Genomic DNA, 21,115 nt, shown 5'->3' on the forward strand with positions numbered 1-21,115 from the left:
GCAACTGCTGTATAGAGTGTTTGAGACTCCAATATGCTAGTCTTTTTCTATTCTCTACAGTTCAATTCCTTGAGTGTCTTCTCCGTTATGTGTGAAGAACTCCTAGAAGGATTTTGCAGTGCCTTTTCTTTCTTTTTTTTTCAACCAAAAAGTAGGGCTCTGAAAACTCAAAATAGCTTAGAACATTTTGTGGAATGGAAGGTGACGTTGCGCTGTTGAAACCAGGCAAGTGATCTTTTTTTTTCCTTGAATTATTTTAATTACCCCAAACCTTTATATTAGCTATTCAGAATCTCTATCCAAAAATGGAAGGGGTATCTATTTTTTAAATATCTAATATGGCATTCAGAACTCTTTTTTTCCCTTCAGGCATTTGAAATATCTTACCATCCCTGCTCCCCATCACTAGCCTTTTGCTTTTTCTCACTTTCCCCTTAGTCTTCCATCTAAGCATCCCTCTGGACTTTGTAGCCTGGAGTAAACACTGTTCCCCACCAGTCCTAAGAGGATTCATTTTCCCTGTATCCTGCCAGGCTTGCCTTTCTGATAAAAGTGCTCACTTTTCAATTCTGGCAGTGGCAGAGTGGGAAGAAAGAATGTGACTCGGATAAACTTGAACCGTCCTCCTTAAGGGCCTTCTGGTTCATGAATCCCTGAGACTGAGTCTCTGCTGTGTGTGCCTGCATTTACTAGGCTTTTCTCTGTGTCTAGAGGAGACCCATTTTGAAAGACCCAGATGAGGGCTCTTCCTCTCAAGGATGAAGAGCATCCAAGAAGCAGGTGTATCCCTTAGCAAAGTATGTGTCCCTCTGCTTCCACCTTTAGAAGGTAGTTGTTCCCAGCAGCATCTTGCAAAGAAAAGAAGAGTCAAGATGAGAATTGCCACTTTCTTATATTTACCAAAGGCCGAATACACATATCAAAGTGCTACATGGCCAAACCTGGTGTCCCTTTGATGAGTAGCAAATCTTCACCATGTACACTTTGCACAAAAATCATCCAAAGTCAGTGGCAGGCCTGGATGTACATTACAGGATTCCTTGGTGGCTCAGATGGTAAAGAATCTGCCTGCAATGAGGGAGACCTGAATTCAATCCCTGCCTTGGGAAGATCCCTGAAGGAGGGCATGACAACCCCCTCCAATATTCTTGCCTGGAGAATCCCCAGGGACAGAGGAGCCTGATGGGCTACTGTCCATGGGGTTGCAGAGTCAGACATGATTGGAGCTACTTAGCATGCAGCGCACACAGATGTACATTATAGATTTTCTTATATGTGTTTTTTTCCCTGTATTTTGCTTCTCCTAACATGAAAAATCCTATTTCCATAACAGGTCATATCAACATGACAGCATTACATGGCACCTAAATAGAAACTAAACAGCAATTAATCAGCTATCTTCCATTCATGTCTAATTTGATGCTATTTAAATCAGACCATTCATAAATTATGCTATAATTACCTTTACTGAGTATATCTGTTTCTGTAACTCTTGCATTTTATGCTTGAGACAAACTTGGTTATCATTTTCATGTGGAAAAAGCTCTGATCAGCTTTCCGAGCATTCTTCAGCCAGCTGACATCTGTGTGGTGGGGAGAAGTAAGCAGCATGGCTTGATACTTCTAAATTGTCCTTTGTACTCCTATACCATTCTTGTGATTGCATTGAAATACAATGTAACTTCCAGGATACAAGTAATTGTGTGGCGCAGAAAAACAGGAAGCTATTTTAAACTGCCTACCTAGTTCATTTCTTGATGCATTAGGATATACTCTGGGCCAAGATAACGTACAAACTCTCCAGATTACATAGATGGGTACATTAACTTCAAAGGAGAGAGCCCTCTTGTTCATGAAACATTTCCATTTTATACTCAGAGAGATACTTGCATGTGTGACATTTGTTGGAAGTAACTTGTGAATCAGTATGTTGCTGTTGTTGCTTACTGGTTAAGACATGTCCCACTTTTGCAACACCATGGCCTGTAGCCTATCAGGCTCCTCTGTCCATAGGATTTACCAGGCAAGAATATTGGAGTGGGTTTCCATTACCTTCTCCAGGGGATCTTTCTGACCCAGGAGTCAAACCTACGTCTCCTACACTAGCAGGCAGATTCTTTACCACTGAGCCACAGGGGAAGACCAATATTAATCAGTATATTTCATGTTTACCAGAGGCAAGGTTCATAAGATCGGGTACATATTGCTAAAGGCATCCCATAGATGAGGACTCTGCTGCTATAAAAGTACAGTTTATTTGGAGGTTAGTGTATTTATAATGAAATATTAGAGTGTCACCTTCTTTCTTCTCTGGGAGTATTCCCTCCCACTCTGCTCTATAGTCAAGAAACAATTGCAGATCCACTGCCAACTATTTCCTTCCCAAACTTCCGAACCAATAATACCTTTGATCTGGTGCTGTCGAGGTTCTTTCCTTCTTCTTAACAATGAAGAATCGCTAGTTCCAAAGTCTTAACAGAACTCCATTGTTTTCTAATACTTTTGCAGCAATCAGTTATAAGATTGCTACTTTGTGCTAGGTGTCAACCTTTTCATGAAAGAATGTTTCACATTAACTGTATTTTGTACATGATTATCATACTTTGAAAACGGTTTCCCCTTTTTGTCAAAGGAAGCTAAATACACAAAATGACAGGCAGTCAGCCAGAAGAATCATCATTAAAAGGAAAATGTTATCTTACTATTTCATTTAACCTCCTGAGAAACTGTGCCACACAATCATTTTATTTCCAGTTTGTTTCTTTGTCTTTTCTTAGGAATTCAATGTGCTTTCTAAAGCATGAGAGTTTCCCTGTGAGGTAATGAAAAAATATTATCCCAGAGTGGAAAATAAAAGATTACAGAGTTCTCAGAAAGTTCCCTAAGGCACAGATTAAATCAACATAAAATTAAGTGTGTAAAGTGACACAAAATCTTCTGACTTCTAGTTCAGTGTATCTGGTGGAGGTAGGCTTTTAAGCTATTATAAAAATTTAAGCAAATAATTAAGCATTACTTGAGCCAGTGACTAAATATCCAAAAATTATAATTAAAGATTTTTAAAATTAAAACTTAGAGTACTTCATGACGTTAAAGAATATCTGGCTCCCTTAGCCATGGGTGTCTTTTCGGTGGAGGATAAAATGCCCTTTCTCATCCCTTCCCCAACCATTCACACTGCACCAGCCATGATGGATTCTCTGCTGCTCTTCAACATCAACAAACGCATTTCTGCTTTGAGCCTCTGTTTTTACTGGTAATCTCTGCTGAGATGCTCTTGCTTCAGGTAGGTGTGTGGCTGTCACTTCATTTCTTTCAGATCACTGTTCAATGTCACCCTCACAAAGGCCAGAAAATACTTTCCCAAACACTATCCCTTACATTTTCATTTCTTTCTCTGGCTTTATCATCTCTGTGGTCACAGTAGTTTTCACAGAACATATATAAATATGGAAAATTTATTTGATTGTGATGGGTCCTTCCTTGGCAGAATGAGAACAAAACTCTCTGCTTCGTCATTATTTTTGTTTTGCCCACCCCTCGATTGCCTAGTAAATAAGCAACATCTTCTATAAACAGTAGGTGTTCAACAGGCAGCCATTGAATGAATGAACAAGGAAATGAAAGCAACATGGATGGCTTATCCTTCTCCTGGAAATGATATCCCAAAGTTAGTATCAAATGTAGAGTCTATTTAATGCTTTGTGACTGATGAATATGGTTTGCACCAATGTAGAAGCCAAATTAAAAATTTTAATTTAAAAAAAGGAGAAAAATCTTTTAAAAATAAAAGGAAAGTAAGCCATGATGAAATACCACGGTGCACCAAGTAGAATGGCTAAAACTTGAAGTCAAAAACTGATAATACCAGGTACTGACCAGGATGCAGAGCAGCTTGACCTCTGATGATGGGAATGAAAATGGCAAATTCACTTTAGAAGACAGTTCATCAGTTTCTTACTGAGTTACATCACTGTCTCATTCTCAAGCAAGACAAAAACTTAAATTCAGACAAAAACCTGTAAGCATATATTTATAGCAGCTGTATTCATATTTGGGCTTCCCTGGTAGCTTACCCCCAAATAGAAACTACTCAAATATTCTTAATCTGGTAAATGGATATTTTTGAAAATATGCATACATCCAAAAAATGAAATACTGCTGGCAATAAAAGAAAAGTAATACACACAACTATGCAGATAAATCTTGAACACATTACACTCAATGGGGGGAAAAAAACAGGTCACAAAAAGGCAACAAACTACATTATTCCACACATACAGCATTTTGCAAAAGGCAAATTTTAGAAATAGATATCAAATCAGACTGCCAGAGTTTGGGACTTGGGTGGCCTTTTGACTAAAAGGAACAGACATGAATTTTGGGGGTGATGAAGTTGAACAGTTTTTCTACATTTTGATTGAGATGGTGGTTACACAACTATGTGGTTTCTTCAAAACTCATAGAACTTTACACAAAAAGGTGCATTTTATAGGAATGTGTTATCTCTATGAATAAAATGTTATCCACAGTAGAGACACCACTGTTTATTGCAGAACAAATATGTAATAGTATTTAGTGAGTAACTGCCTTCATTCTTCCCTAACATCAATTTTCATCAACTTTTTGGCATCCTTTTTTTTTTTTTTGGATTCACTGTGAAGCATGTGGATCCTAGTCCCTGACCAGGGATCAAACCCTCACCCCCTACATTGGAAGGTGGAGTCTTAACCACTGGACCACCAGGGATGTCCCAACTCTTGCCATCTCACTGTGCAAATCTAATTGACCTGCTCACATTACAGTCTCTTTGTGTAAGGAAAATTTAATTGAGTTTCTTAGAGAAAGGCTAGAACTGCAGTAGGGGTCTGGAGAGTCTTCTCTGAGGAATACTCAGGACTCTCCTAATGGGCTTGTCTGGCTTCCTTTATCTTATTGTTCCTCTTTCTTTTTCTTTCCTTATCTGCAGCACACAGCCATGGAAACTGTGTACCACATTTGAAAGGATGATTTTTCTTTAAACAGTGTTTCCAAATTGTTTCCACATTACAGTACATATTTTTTAAATATTTGTTTGGAACTCCAGTAAGCAGATGGTCAAGGGTGCTTGCCCTTGAATGGCCAACCAGGCGCTGTCCAGCCTCCAGACAGCTGAGAGTGTTAGTGTCTCAATGTCCCAGCACTTCTCAGCTTCTCTGAGTCCACTTGTTTGGGGCTGGGAGGGAGAATAAATCTGCTGCTGAAGACGAATGAGCTCATTGTTCTGATCATGTTATTCAATTAGTGTGAAGCACAATTCCATCATAAATTGTGATACCGTCGTTGCTGTTGTTTAGTCACTTAGTCATGTCCAACTCTCTTGCAACCCTGTGACTATAGCCCACCAGGCTCTTCTGTCCATGGAATTTCCCAGGCAAGAATACTGGAGTGGGTTACCATTTCCTTCTCCAGGGGATCTTCTCAACCCAGGCATCGAACCTGTGTCTCCTGCATTGGCAGGCAGGTTCTTTCCCACCTAAGAAGGTTCTGAGCCAGGTTCCAGGAAGCCCCAATCATACATACATTAGGCAAATACAGTATTTTGTGTGTGAAATTTTCTCTTTTAAGAGCATTGATGCTGCTTTACATCATGATACTTAAAATTATCAGGAAAAAAAATTTGACAGTATTTGATAGTATAGAACTAGAAATGTGACTAAACTTAAATTGCTGTCTTCTCCAATTTAATTATTTTTATTAATTTTAAAGCATTGCTCAGTAATATTTAGAGCTGTGTTCAGGTTACCAAGAATCCATCTATGTTCAGGCGCATAGATTCCATATCAATGTAGTATTTCTTGGTCAATAATTGAAGAATATAAAGTATTAAATAATTAATAACCTCTAAATATCTCTATTTCTGTATAAAAAGGGGAAATCACTGTACAGGAAAGCAGAATGATCTTTCTTCGTTGTTTAGGACACAACAAAATTTTAAGAGAAAATGTGTCATTATTATTTCAAACTTGTGAATGCATAGCATGTTTGTCGTAAGCTCTTCGTCTGAAATAATCGAACCTGCAGCTAAAAAATAGCAGATAAATAAATGAGCCATGGAAAGCCTGGTGAGTTTTTCTTGTTCCCTACCCCCATCAGAAAGTGACTCTCTCTGCAGGGAGATTATATTCATAAAACATTAAAATCATTACGTTCTCAAACATATATCCTTCTTTCAAGTATTCTTCTTTTTTTCTAATGATTTGTCTAAACCATTACACCAAAAGCTTTTCACGGGTCAAAATTGCTTAACATATGATGCTAAATGGTTTATTGATGCCTGCATTTTTATTCTCTTTGCTTATTTGCTTCTTAATATATTTGGGAATTGGAAGAGCAGAAGGAAAGGAGAAGGGAGGCAGAGAATTACTGTTGTTCCAGAGAAGAGCGCTTCAGATCACATGATTTCATTGTGTACAAAGGACAAACTGAGCCTGGGAGCTGGTGGATAACCTGACCACACAGACAGTAGGGCCAGAACTAGGACTCAAACCTTCTGACCACCAAGAACAGGTCCCTGAGGGAGAGATGGATAAATGCATAGACATATATTTGGTAGAACTGGAAGATGAGAAATTATGTAACTTTACTACCTTGCAATGAAGCCATCTGTTATGGGACCTTTGGGACCAGGGAGACTGGTTCACAGAGTGTGAAGAAAAAGTATAAATCCCTTGAAGTCTCGGCAAAGAGAATAATAATTTTTACAAGAGCTGATGTTTATTGACGCTTTTGAACTGTGGTGTTGGAGAAGACTCTTGAGAGTCCCTTGGTCAGCAAGGAGATCCAACCAGTCCATCCTGAAGGAAATCAGTCCTGCATATTCATTGGAAGGACTAATGCTGAAGCTGAAACTCCAAAACTCCGGGAGTTGGTAATGGACAGGAAGGCCTGGCATGCTGCAGTCCATGGGGATGCAAAGAGCTGGACACAACTGAGCGACTGAACTGAACTGAACTGATGTTTATTGAACACTTGCTACATGCCAAGAACTATTTTAAGCACATGTCACATATTAGCCCTCAAATTCTACTTCATAAGTCTAGGTGTTTAATTCAGATAATAACTAAATAGGACCTTAGCCCAGAGAGTTCTCAATTAAATGTAGTATTTCTTGGTCAATAATTGAAGAATATAAAGTATTAAATAATTAATAACCTCTAAATATCTCTAAATAGAGAAATGTAATTGTTGATAAAAAACAAGCTATTTTTTAATTATGATGAATAATATTCACATTTTAAAGTTACACAGGGAATGATGATTCTCACAAGAGACATTCTCTTCAAAGTATTTGTTCTCAAGCAATTGAAAGATGTAGGTTGCATTTTAGTTATTTTTTAAATGTATGATATATTTTATTTTTCAGAGCAGTTTTAGGGTCACAGCAACATGTGAAACTGAACTTACACTTTTTAGGTCAGAAGATTTGCTAAAGAAAATTTGTCTTCACACATCTGAAATGTTTTCAATGTACTAATTTCAAAACAGACATCCAGTTTTCTACTTTCCTTTGTAGTTCATATCAAACGGTAACAATGAGAACTGTGTATTGAGAGGATGACGTACCATCTTGCACACTACCGTCTTTGACACACGTCATCTCACTGAATACCCCAGTGATCCCACCTCCAAGTGGGTATTTACTGTCTCCATTCACAGGTGTAGAAAGTGAGACAGAATTTAAATCAGCCATCCAAGGTCTTCTTGCTACTAATCACCAGGATAAGATCTCAACACAGTTCATGAATGTCCATTTTCTTAAATTCTATTCTATGCTGGAAGTAAAAGTGAATGGCAGTGGAAGAAATGGACTGAGAATCTTTTTCTACTTCAAATAAAGTTAATATAAATCAATGGTTCTCAATTTTAATGTTTCTGAAATCAAAACTCCTACAAAAATGGTGGGGACCTTGTGAAAATTTTGATTATATGGGTTGTTCTTATTGGTATATTCCATATTATAAATTAAACCTAAGAAAACTTCTGCATATAAGCAATATCATATCATATTTGTCTTTGACTCACTTGCAGAATCTAAGAAAAGTGATACAAATAAACTTATTTGCAAAACAGAAACAGACTCACAGACTTCGAGAACAAATTTATGATTACCAAGGAGGAAAGGTTGGAGGAAGGATAAATTGGGAATTTGGGATTAACATATGAACCCTATTGTATAAAATAGATAACCAACAAAGACCTACTATATATATAGCACAGGGAACTCTGCTCGATACTCTGTAATAACCTAAAGGAGAAAAGAATCTGAAAAAGAATAACATATATATGTGTAACTGAATTATTTTGCTGTATACCTGAAACTAACACATTGTTAATAAACTATACTTCAATAGAAAATAAAAATTTTAAATAAAATTAAAAATAGCTTTTGCTATTTGCTAAATTGTATTTTCAGGATATGTTGATGAAGTCTGATGCCACATAGAAACAAAAATACCAAAACTTGTGCATGTGTGCTAAGTCCCTTCAGTCATAACTGACTCCTTGTGACCCCCATGGACTGTACCCCGCCAGGCTCCTCTGTCCTTGGGATTCTTTAGGCAAGAATACTGGAGTGGGTTGCCATTTCCTTCTCCAGGAGCTCTTCCCAAACCAGGGAGCAAACTCACGTCTCTTATGTCTTCTGCATTGGGAGGCGGGTTCTTCACGGCTAGTGCAACTTGACAAACCCCAGCAAAAACTTAAAGCAGCTAAATAAATGCATAATTCATAAGAAAAAAGCAAAGAAAATTCTAAATACGTATTTCTTTAATCTTGAAATAGCAATTAGAATTTAAATAGCCATAATTTATTACTTAAAAATAATTTGAAAATAAAAATAAACATACTGCATGTTAACATACATATTTTTATGGCCAATACCTATGCTTTCCAAGACAAAGCAGCTTAGTGAGAAGAGTAACTTTATTTTACATTTTTAGCAAATCTCCTTAATATCTAACTTAAAAGAACTCAGTGGGACTCTCCTATTTGCTTCTGCATTTAGCCTATTACATTATCATACCTCGTGTGGACCCTGGGGAACTCCACTGAGTACTCAGGAGACAATTCAATTGAAAAGAGAAAATAAAGACAATATTATTATAAAAATAATTTGACCACTGGACTCCCTGAAAGACCCCAGGGACCTCTATAGGTCCCAACTCACACTTTAAGAACCACAATTTTTAGATAAACTCTAAGAGACCTGAGAAGTTTCATCTCCAACCTTCATCTCCAGTGATAACTGAAGTCCATCCACACTGTCTCTTGGTATTGTTCTGGAAAAGAATGATGAAAATTTGTTATCTCCAGAATAATAAACCTTGAGGGGGAAAAATGTTAAAATAATATCATGTGGCTAACACAAAAATGTTACAGAAAAATATGTCAGAATTATATTTGGTTAACTCAATATACAGAGACAAAAAGTATTTTTATAGAACAAAAGAAGACAATCCTTCAGTGTGCAAATGAAATGTAATTGAAGTGTCATTCTATTCTTGTGATTAAACCTGATTAAATCTATTAAACTGATTAAATCTATTACTTAAGTGAAGGTGGTTGTCAAATATTGGCAGACATGTTCCCTAATAGAGTAGAGAGTACCAGGAGAGCATTGGAAATCTTATATGAGAAAAATCTTATACAATATTTGAATTGCATTAAAACATCAGAAGCTGAATCATTTGTTTGTTCATGAGACTACATCTTGAAAATGTTTCAGTTCAGAAATATGGGTTTTTTTTTTATTTCTTTAAAATCAAAGCCCAGAAACAAGACATTTGTAAACCATATTTGGTGTTGTTAATCTGTGTATTGAAATTCACTTTGCATTACCATACTGTTTCTACAAGGGAAATGGTTGTTATAATGCACTTATTTATTCCTAATAGTTTTTAAACTTAGTGTAGTACCCTAAGTGTTCTAAAAGAACTGTGCCTTATTTCATAGGTAGGTTAGCACAGCTGGAAAACTAAAGAATAATTCCATTATTGCGCCAAATGGAGAAACACTACATTTCAATCAAAAGTATTCATAGAATGTAAAAGAGCTCCAACACTTAAATGAAGTGTGATCCCACTGCCAATTGAACCATACCCCAAACAGTCATTTGACTGCAAGTTATGCAAAAGTCACAGATACATTTCCAGATGTTGAATTAGATGAGAGAAGAAACAACAATATTCACATCAGTGCGTTCCTTTAAAGTGGATTCTTGGTTGACTGTTTTACACATTTTAGAGGTGCTATTATTCTGGAAGTATTTTTTTTCCTAACATCCAGATGCTCTGAGGCCAGCGAAACACTTCTAGATTCTTTAGCAAAGAGCTCTTTCTTTAAATGGAAAGTCTTGCCAGAAGCTCTGAGAAGGTTGTCTTGGTTCCCTTAGGTTCTCCGCAGTAATAGCCTGCTGGAGTCTACAGACTACTGGCTGCAGAATCAGAGAACACCCTGCCAGATTGGTTTTGTGGAAGACAAGTCTGAAAACTGCGCTTCTGTAAGTAAACACCGCTCCGGGGCGGAGGGCTTGAAAAGTGGGGAGTCGCAAACCTGTGCCCATGAGGACGTAATCATTAAATACAGCATTGGGAAAGTAACCTTTTGAAAATGCGTAATTGGTTTATACAGAGGGTGACAGGCCAAAGCTCATGATTATTCTTCTGCTTTTCTCATTTCAACAGACAATCTTAACAATTCTCTATCCATGTTGTTTTTATTTTTAAAACTGAGAAAAAGATTCAGAAATAGAATTGCATGATGAGAAACAAAAGCCTGGTCAAGAGCTCTCTTAGATCCTTTTCAATATATTTTATCACTTCTTCTAATAGGTATTTTCCAACATGAAAACTTTAAAAATGTTCTACCGCTTTTATATGTTATCGTCATTATTTGAAAACCTTCTCAACATAAGAAATATACAAGCATGAATTTTAATATTCTGTACTGTATCTGAGCTTTACATATAAAAACCCTTCTTTTCAAGGGAAGAGATTTTCTTATAGATAAATGTTTCTTATGGCTTAGATTGTAAAGGTATATTGTTGATATGAGAAATCAATACTGTGATCTCTCCTTCCTTTATGAAGTAGTCTGCTTCCTGTATGTTCTACAAAGCTATGTTTCATTTTAACTAAAATTACCTAGCTCTAATGGGGTCATAATTACAGAAATTGGGGGAGAATATTTCCAAAGAGGAGAGAAATATAATTCTCATGACTAAGTTGAGAGCATCAGCTCAGAGCTATTCCTAGAGGTAAGTTGCATGCCAGCATTTCTGTTAAAAGAAAAAAAAAAGGAAGCTGAAAATGGGATGGAGAAGCTTTTTATATATAATGAGCAGAGCCAGAATTGGCAGACAGAGAATGTAAAACATTTCACACTGCAGAGTCTCATAGCCCAAGGAAAACAGAGTCCATTCAACACACTTAATTCAATCTCTTTGTTTAGGCAAAATGATTTTATTGTGCTGTTTTGGGGACTTTTAAATCCCTTGTCCAGAAAACCAGTTGATGGCTAAAAATCTTTGGTGAAAACAAAAAAGATTAGGTGGTGAGTTATTTAACAGCGATACCTTTGGAAATTCAGTTCTAAGATGAGGTAGAAACTTCAGGCATTTGCTGATACTAATCTCTAATTACACAGCTATGAATTGCAAAAGGGAGAGAAATGGAGAGGAAAAGCTATCAGCATTTACACTTCAGTCAAAGGCTTCATCCAGGCAGCTCCTATATAAAGGAGTCTGTCATTTGCAGCAGGCACCAAAGTTGAGGCCCTAACAATTGCATAATAAAGGGCAAGGAGGTCTTTTCTAAATTCATATTTTGGGAATCTGTACTGAAGATCTACAACTAGAAATGATAAATTTATAGCCAAAGTTAAGATTACCGTCGGATCTGAGCTCTCCCTAAGTGTGAGAAAGTTCTACTCACAACACCCCCCCCCCAGTCTCTAGGAACTCACATTTGGACGTAAAACTGTGTGCCCCTTTCTTTCTTAATTCTTTGTCCCTTTACAGTTTCATATGACATTGGTGAGTTTGAGCTTGCTGATTTGTCCTGTCCTTGTGGTTCTTTCTATTCTTCCCCAAAGGAGAAAAATCTAAACACAAATAAAAGGCATACTGGAAGGTTTATTTTTCTGCAAAAGTTTATAATAAATGAAACTGACTCAAATGTTAAAAATTGTCCATGACTCTAAACTTTAAAGAAATTTCAGTATCCCTATGAAAAATAAACCCTAATCTCTTAAAAAGTACTTTGTAGTTTACTTTTTCTTAGTTTACAAGTCCTTTCTCTCTTAGTTGGCATAGAAACAGAGTCTAGACCTGGACGTTGCTGAAGCGAAGCTATTATCTAGAGGGAAGCAGAGCTGATCTACAGCAGTGGTTGGCCTTCCCCTGGTGGCCCAGCTGTACAGAATCCACCTGCCAATGCAGGAGACGCAAGAGATTCGGGTTCAATCCCTGGGTCAGGAGGAAAGATCCCCAGGAGACAAAAACAGCAACCCACTCCCAAATTCTTGCCTGAAAAATCCCCTAGAGAGAGGAGCCAGGTGGGCTGTAGTCCCCTAGAGAGAGGAGCCAGGTGGGCTGTAGTCCATGGTGTCGCCAGAGACTCAGACATAAGCAACAGCAACAACACAGCACTGGTTGACAGGACAAGAATTTCTTGCCCAAAACAACTACACACAAGGAAGAAGTAGCCACATGGTCAGGGAAAAAGTACATAATTCCTCTTCCAAACAAATTCTCCTCAGTAGGATAAACATGGAGAAGGAAATGACAACCCACTCCAGTGTTCTTGCCTGGAGAATCCCAGGGATGGGGGAGCCTGGTGGGCTTCCGTCTATGGGGTCACACAGAGTCGGACATGACTGAAGTGACTTAGCAGCAGCAGCAGCAGCAGAATAAACATGAAAGTGTAATTTAAGGAAACCACAATACTGTGTTTTTAAATAATATCTTCATTAAAGTCTAGTTTAAGAAATTATTCTAAAGAGATCATCCTAAATCTACATCTATTAACAAATAAGCACAACTGAATTCTGAGGACCCTATAGCAAATTGTACTCTGTTCTAAGCCTGGGGGATCCTCCGCTGTGTTAATTGTTGCTTCTTTAACTCATTTCTTCCAGATCAAACTTTGTATACAGCTGTTTCATATCCAGTTTTGATTGGCTTGTTATCCATCATGCTAAACTCTAAGTATCTGGATTTGCAGTTTCTCGGAACTAAGTGCCTCACAGTACCAATATTTTCTGAAGACAAGATGTTCATTTAAAATTTTTATTGAAGGACATTCTCAGGCATGGAAACCCTTCAGGGTGTTATGGGCATGGGTCAGTACAGCTGCTTGTTCTCAAGCATCAAACGAGCTTCACAAATCAGATTTGATCATTATCTCAGTAAAGAACTGCTTTCACTTCACAGCTAAAATGATGTATCTTAGTGAGCTGTCTGAAGCTATCAGAAATGAGATAAGTGCTCTATCATGATCTATATGGGAAAAGAATCTAAAAAAGAGTGGATATATGTATATGTATAACTGAGTCACATTGCCTTACAGCAGAAACTAACACAACATTTTAAGTCAACTATGTTCCAATCAGAAATCAAAAATATAATAATAAAATTAAAAAATAAATATGATAGGCAAGCCAAACTTGAGAGAAATCTGACTCAGAAGCCCCCTGAAAGTCACTCTTAATATTTTTTACAAAAGAGATTAAATATGAAAACTGTGGTTTTGCTTTTGTAAATAGAGTTGGCTTCCCAGATGGCTCAGTGGGTTCAGAATCTGGCTGTAATGCAGGAGGCACAGGAGATGTGGATTCAAGCCCTGGTCGGGAAGATCCTCTGGAGGACATGGAATGGCAACCTGCTCCAGTATTCTTGCTGAAGAATCCCATGGACAGAGGAGTCTGGTGGGCTACAGTCCATAGGATCACAAAGAGTCTGACATTACTGAACGACTGAGCACAGAGCACAATCCAACTACATTATGTTTTTTTATTTCTGATTTGCTATTCTGAGGGAATAAAGCATATATCAGCCTTGGAGATTTTTTAAATCTAATTATTTAAAAGAGAAATGTAGAATAATAACATTGGAAGCCAATATCTAAATCCGGAAGCTGAGACATTATCTTAGTAGAAGTCCTTAACTTGAGTGGTAGGATGTGGACGTTTTAGGAAGCCTGACATTTTTAAATTAAAAACAAATTTAGTTACTTTTTAACCCCCTATTTCTCTTTCAGTTCAGTTCAGTTGCTCAGTTGCGTTTGACTCTTTTCGACCCCATGGACTGCAGCACACCAGGCTTCCATGTCCATCACCAACTCCTGGAGGTTGCTCAAACTCATGTACATTGAGTCAGTGATGCCATCCAACCACCTCATCCTCTGTTGTCCCCTTCTCCTCTGACCTTCAATCTTTCCCAGCATCAGGGTCTTTTTTAAGACCCTCACATCAGGTGGCCAGTGTATGGGAGCTTCAGCTTCAGCATCAGTCCTTTCAATGAATATTCAGGACTGATTTTTTTAGGATTGAATGGTTTGATTTCCTTGCAGTCCAAGGGACTCTCAAGAGTCTTCTCCAACACTACAGTTCAAAAGCATCAATTCTTCGAAACTCAGCATTCTTTATAGTTCAACTCTCACATCCATACATGACTACTGGAAAAAACGTAACTTTTACTACATGGACCTCACATCCATACATGACTACTGGAAAAAACGTAACTTTGACTACATGGACCTTTGTTGTCAAAGTAATGTCTCTCTGCTTTTTAATATGCTGTCTAGGTTGGTCATAGCTTTTCCTCCAAGGAGCAACCATCTTTTAATTTCATGACTTCAGTCACAAAAATCATCTGCAGTGATTTTAGAGGCCAAGAAAATAAACTCGGTCACTGTTTCCACTGTTTCCCCATCAATTTGCCATGAAGTGATGGAACCAGATGCCATGATCTTCATTGTTTCAGTGTTGAGATTTAAGTCAGCTTTTTCACTCTCATCCTTCATTTGCATCAAGAGGCTCTTCAGTTCCTCTTTGCTTTCTGCCATAAGGGTGGTGTTATCTGCAAATCTGAGATTATTGATATTTCTCCCAGCAATCTTGATTCCAGCCTATATCATCCAGCCTGGCATTTCCCATGATGTAATCTGCATATAATTTAAGTAAGCAGGGTCACAATATACAGCCTTGAGGTATTTCTTTTCCCATTTGGAATCAGTTTGTTGTCCCATGTCCATTTCTAACTGTTGCTTCTTGACCTGCATGCAGGTTTCTCAGGAGGCAGATCAGGTGATTTTGTATTCCCATCTCTTTAAGAATTTTCCACAGTTTGTCATAATCCACACAGTCAAAGGCTTTGGCATAGTCAATAAAGCAGAAGTAGATGTTTTTCTGGAACTCTCCTACTTTTTCTATGATCCAACTGCTGCTGCTGATGCTAAATCACTTCAGTCGTGTCCGACTCTGTGTGACCCCATAGACGGAAGCCCACCAGGCTCCCCCGTCCCTGGGATTCTCCAGGCAAGAACACTGGAGTGGGTTGCCATTTCCTTCTCCAATGTGTGAAAGTGAAAAGTGAAAGTGAAGTCGCTCAGTCGTGTCCGACCCTTACCGACCCCACGGACTGCAGCCTACCAGGCTCCTCCATCCATGGGATTTTCTAGGCAAGAGTACTGGAGTGGCCTGTCATTGCCTTCTCCGTATGATCCAACAAATGTTGGCAATTTGATCTCTGGACCTCTGCCTTTTCTAAATCCAGCTTGACCATCTGGAAGTTCTCAGTTCACATACTGTTGAAGGCTAGCTTGGAGATTTTTTAGCATTCTTTGCTAGCTCACAGACTTTGCTAGCGTGTAAGATGAGTGCAATTGTGTGGTAGTTTGAATATTCTTTGGCGTTGCCTTTCTTTGGGATTGAAATGAAAATTGACCATTTTTCTGTCCTGTGGCCACTGCTGAGCTTTCCAACTTTGCTGGCATATTGAGTACGGCACTTTAACAGACAGCATCATCTTTTAAGACTTGAAATAGCTCAGCAGAATTCCATCAGCTACACTAGCTTTGTTAATAGTTATGCTTCCTCTGGCCTGCTTGACTTTGAACTTGAGAATGTCTGGCTCTAGGTGAGTGATCACACCATCATGGTTATATGGATCATTAAGTTCTTTTTTGTATACATTTTCTGTGCATTCTTGCCACCTTTTCTTAATATCTTCTGCTTCTGTTAAGTCTATACCATTTCTGTCCTTTATTGTGCCCATCTTTGTATGAAATGTTCCTTTCGTATCTCTAATTTTCTCAGAGTTCTCTAGTCTTTCCCATTCTGTTGTTTTCTTCTATTTTTTGTATTGATCACTGAGGAAGGCTTTCTTATCTTTCCTTGCTATTCTTTGGAACTCTGCATTCAGATGTGTATATCTTTCCTTTTCTCCTTTACCTTCAGCTTTTCTTCTTTTCTGAGCTACTTGTAGGGCCTCCTCAGACAAACATTTTGTCTGTTTGCATTTCTTTTCCATGGGGATGGTCTTGATTCCTGTCTCCTGTACAATGTCACAAACTTCTGTCCATAGTTCTTCAAGCACTCCTCTGTCTATCAGATCTAATCCCTTGAATCTATTTGTCACTTCCCCTGTATAATCGTAAGGGATTTGATTTAGGTCATACCTGAATGGTCTAGTGGTTTTCCCTACTTTCTTCAATTTAAGCCTGAATTTGGCAATCAGGAGTTCATGATCTGAGCCACAGTCAGCTCCCAGTTTTGTTTTTGCTGACTGCCTAGAGCTTCTCCATCTTTGGCTAGAAAGAATATAATCAATCTGATTTTGATATTGACCATTTGGTGATGTCCATGTATAGAGTCATCTCTTGTGTTGTTGGAAGAGAGTGTTTGCTATGACCAGTGAATTCTCTTGACAAAACTCTGTTGGCCTTTGCCCTGCTTCATTTTGTACTCCCAGGGCCAAACTTGCCTGTTACTCCTATCTCTTGACTTCCTAGTTTTGTATTCCAGTCCCTATGATGAAAAGGACATCTTTTTTGGGTGTTAGTTCTAGAAGTTCTTGTCGGTCCTCATAGAACCATTCAACTTCAGCTTCTTCAGCGTTAGTAGTTGGGGCATAGACTTTGATTACTGTGAGACTGAATGGTTTGCCTTGGAAACCAACAGAGATCATTCTGTCATTTTTGAGACTGCACACAAGTACGGCATTTTGGATTCTTTTGTTGACTATGATGGCTACTCCATTTCTTCTAAGGGATTCTTGTCCACAGTAGCAGATATAATGGTCATCTGAGTTAAATTCACCCATTCCAGTCCATTTTAGTTTGCTGATTGCTAAAATGTTTATGTTCATTCTTGCCATCTCCTGTTTGACCATTTCCAATTTACCTTGATTCATGGACCTAACATTCAGATTCCTATGCAATATTGCTCTTTACAGCATCAGACCTTGCTTCTATCACCGGTCACATCCACAACTGGGCGTTGTTTTCGCTTTGGCTCTGCCTCTTCATTCTTTCTGGAGTTGCTTCTCCACTGATCTCCAGTAGCATATTGAGCACCTGCCGAGCTGGGGAGTTAATTTATCAGGTCCTATCTTTTTGCCTTTTCATACTATTCATGGGGTTCTCAAAGCAAGAATACTGAAGTGGTTTGCCATTCCCTTCTCCAGTGGACCACGTTTTGTCAGATCTCTCCACCATGACCCGTCTGTCTTGGGTGGCCCTACATGGCATGGCTCATAGTTTCCTTGAGTTAGACAAGGCTGTGGTCAATGTGATCAGTTTGCTTAGTTTTCTGTGATTATGGTTTTCATTCTGTCTGCCCCTTGATGAATAAGGATAAGAGACTTATCATTTTGCTCTTTACTAGAATTTAATTTCTAATTTTTCCAGAACTATCTTTTGGTTAAAGCTTCATTAAAATTGCCTTGAAATTCACATTATTTCTATTCATAGTTACAATCAGTTCTTTCCTTACTGATCATTTTAAGACTTCTGGCTATCACCCTGCAAATAAATTATACCCTCTAGCGTGCATTTTAGCTGATGAATCTTGGCATTTGAAAATGTTTTGCATTTGCCTTAAATTTGTGAATAAATTAAGAAGATTTTTGAGCGGTCTTTAAAATTCCAAACATGATATTGTGAAACTAGGAAGATATTTGACAGCTATTCAGTGGGTCTCTGATGTGAGTGAAACCCAGGAGCAACAATGACAGGATGGTATATTGAATGACTGCTTTTTATTGTATATTATTTCTCCAAATATGTCTGTACCTACTCTTTTCTGAAACTTAGTAGAAAAGTTAAGGAAGAGACAAATAGCCCACTAGTTGGTCTATGGAGGAATCTAGGTTTACATGATTAAGGAAATATAAAATATGAAGAGATATTTACATGATCTGGTACAGATATTTACCAATTTACCAATGTTCAAGGAACTATTAATGTTTTTTTTTTCCCTAAAAGAATAAGCTTTGGAACTTCCTTTTTAATTCTTTAACTTTAGGCTTACAGAAAAGTTGCATGAAGAGTGCAAAGACTTTGCAGATGCCTGAAATGCAAAAATGTTACTATAGTTGTTTCACCCTCTCCTTTGTGCATGAATATGCATCTGTGTGTAAATATACATAGGTGCTTTTTTTCTAAAACTTTTGAGAATGACCCGATGCCCCTTTATCCCTGCATACTTTGGTGTGAAATATAAATATTTGAAATTCAAGTTGAACCCAGAGTTGCAGAAACCCTTGTTTAGGCGAGGAACTCAGTTACCACTGCACAATGGTATTCTTTAAATATTCATTCAACAGTTTTCAAGGAGAAGCTAAATTCTGCCTGCAAAAAGTGAAAAACCAAAGGATGATGATGGAAGTCAGACAGACTGAGCAAAACAAAAGCTCTAGATAAAACAGACAAAGCAAAGCAGCGTGAGGGCAGTAGAGCTGGACCAGGCGACCTCATCTCACCTGGGCAGTAGCTTCAGAGACATCTTAAAAATCCAAGCATCCCGGAGAAAACTTTTGTCTCTCAGTCAAATGAAAGTTTCACTTTGGTACATATACACAATGGAGTATTATTCAGCCATTAAAAAGAATACATTTGAATCAGTTCTAATGAGGTGGATGAAACTGGAGCCTATTATACAGAGTGAAATAAGCCAGAAAGAAAAACACCAATACAGTATACTAACACATATATATGGAATTTAGAAAGATGCAAATGATAACCCTGTATACGAGACAGCAAAAGAGACACAGATGTATAGAACAGTCTTTGGGACTCTATGGGAGAGGGTGAGGGTAGGATGATTTGGGAGAATGGCATTGAAACACGTATGTTGTCATATGTGAAACGAATCACTAGTTCAGGGTCAATGCATGTTATAGGATGCTCGGGGCTGGCATGCGGGGATGACCCAGAGGGAGGATAAAGGGAGGAGGGAGGTGGGAGGGCGGTTCAGGAGGGGGAACTTATGTAAACCCGGGGCAAATTCATATCAATGTATGGCAAAACCAACCAATATAATATTGTAAAATAATTTGCCTCCAATAAAAAATAAATTAATTACCTAAAAAATAAAAAAATTAAAAAAAAATAAAAAACTTAAAAAAAAAAAAAAAGAAAGTTTCACTGAACCTTCCCAAGCTTTTATTTATTTTTTTTTCTTTTTTTTTTTTTTTTAATTTTTTATTGGAGGCAAATTATTTTACAATATTATATTGGTTGGTTTTGCCATACATTGATATGAATTTGCCCCGGGTTTACATAAGTTCCCCCTCCTGAACCCCCCTCCCACCTCCCTCCTCCCTTTATCCTCCCTCTGGGTCATCCCCGCATGCCAGCCCCGAGCATCCTATAACATGCATTGACCCTGAACTAGTGATTCGTTTCACATATGACAACATACGTGTTTCAATGCCATTCTCCCAAATCATGCCAACCTCACCCTCTCCCATAGAGTCCCAAAGACTGTTCTATACATCTGTGTCTCTTTTGCTGTCTCGTATACAGGATTATCATTTGCATCTTTCTAAATTCCATATATATGTGTTAGTATACTGTATTGGTGTTTTTCTTTCTGGCTTACTTCACTCTGTATAATAGGCTCCAGTTTCATCCACCTCATTAGAACTGATTCAAATGTATTCTTTTTAATGGCTGAATAATACTCCATTGTGTATATGTACCAAAGCTTTCTTATCCATTCGTCTGCAGATGGACATCTAGGTTGCTTCCGTGTCCTGGCTATTATAAACAGTGCTGCAATGAACATTGGAGTACACGTGTCTCTTTCACTTCTGGTTTCCTCGGTGTGTATGCCCAGGAGTGCGATTGCTGGATCATATGGCAGTTCTATTTCCAATTTTTTGAGGAATCTCCACACTGAAGTTTCACTGAACCTTCCCAAGCTTTTAGAAGCCAGTGAATTAGAAAGGCACTTTATTGTGAAGCGTGACACAGAGGGATGGTAGAGAAAAGAGTTGTGGCTCTCCATCTGTGAAGGTCATGTGCAAGAAACCAAAACCTAGAAGAGTGATCAGTCAAACTGAGAAGAAGCTTTTGATAAATAATTTGAGTGCTGAATCTAAACTGTGTGGCCAAACAGTACTGTAGCAGTTTGGAGGTCAGATGGTAAAGAATCTGCCTGTGATGCTGGAAACCCGGATCTGATCCCTGTGTCAGGAAGAGCCCCCGGAGAAGGAAATGGCAACCCACTCCAGTATTCTTGTCTGGAGAAACCCATGAACAGGGGAGTTGCAAGGGGGTGGACGCGACTGAGCTACTAACACTTTCGCATTTTGACTTTCAGTTTGGGAGTAAGTCTTAGGCTCAGTCCATACATTTATTAGTGTCTTAGATCCTGAAACTGTTCAGGAGGGTGTTTTTGTAAGTTTACTTTGATTGAAAATTGAGTCCAAATTCTGTGTCCTAAAGTGAAAATCGCTCAGACATGTCTGACTGTGAGTCCATAGACTGCAGCCCACTAGGCTGCTCCTAAGTTGTAGGTAAAATGATACATAATAAAAATTAAGATCATTGACTTTGTTTACTGTCCCAGA

The 21,115-nt window shown here is 38.2% G+C and overlaps 1 protein-coding gene across 1 annotated transcript in view; it reads left to right on the top strand.

Moving 5' to 3' along the window:
• The window catches only part of SPHKAP (SPHK1 interactor, AKAP domain containing), a 162,104-nt gene that overhangs the window by 33,059 nt on the left and 107,930 nt on the right, over window positions 1-21,115 (top strand). The window contains exon 3 of the mRNA XM_088841870.1: window positions 10,433-10,540. Coding sequence (XP_088697996.1) covers window positions 10,433-10,540 — 108 coding nt within the window. The remainder of the gene's footprint in view (window positions 1-10,432; window positions 10,541-21,115) is intronic.

This window comes from Moschus berezovskii, chromosome 2 (assembly GCF_049115385.1).
Source record: "Moschus berezovskii isolate FMDL1 chromosome 2, NW_MosBer_1.0, whole genome shotgun sequence".
Taxonomy (NCBI): Eukaryota; Metazoa; Chordata; class Mammalia; order Artiodactyla; family Moschidae; genus Moschus; species Moschus berezovskii.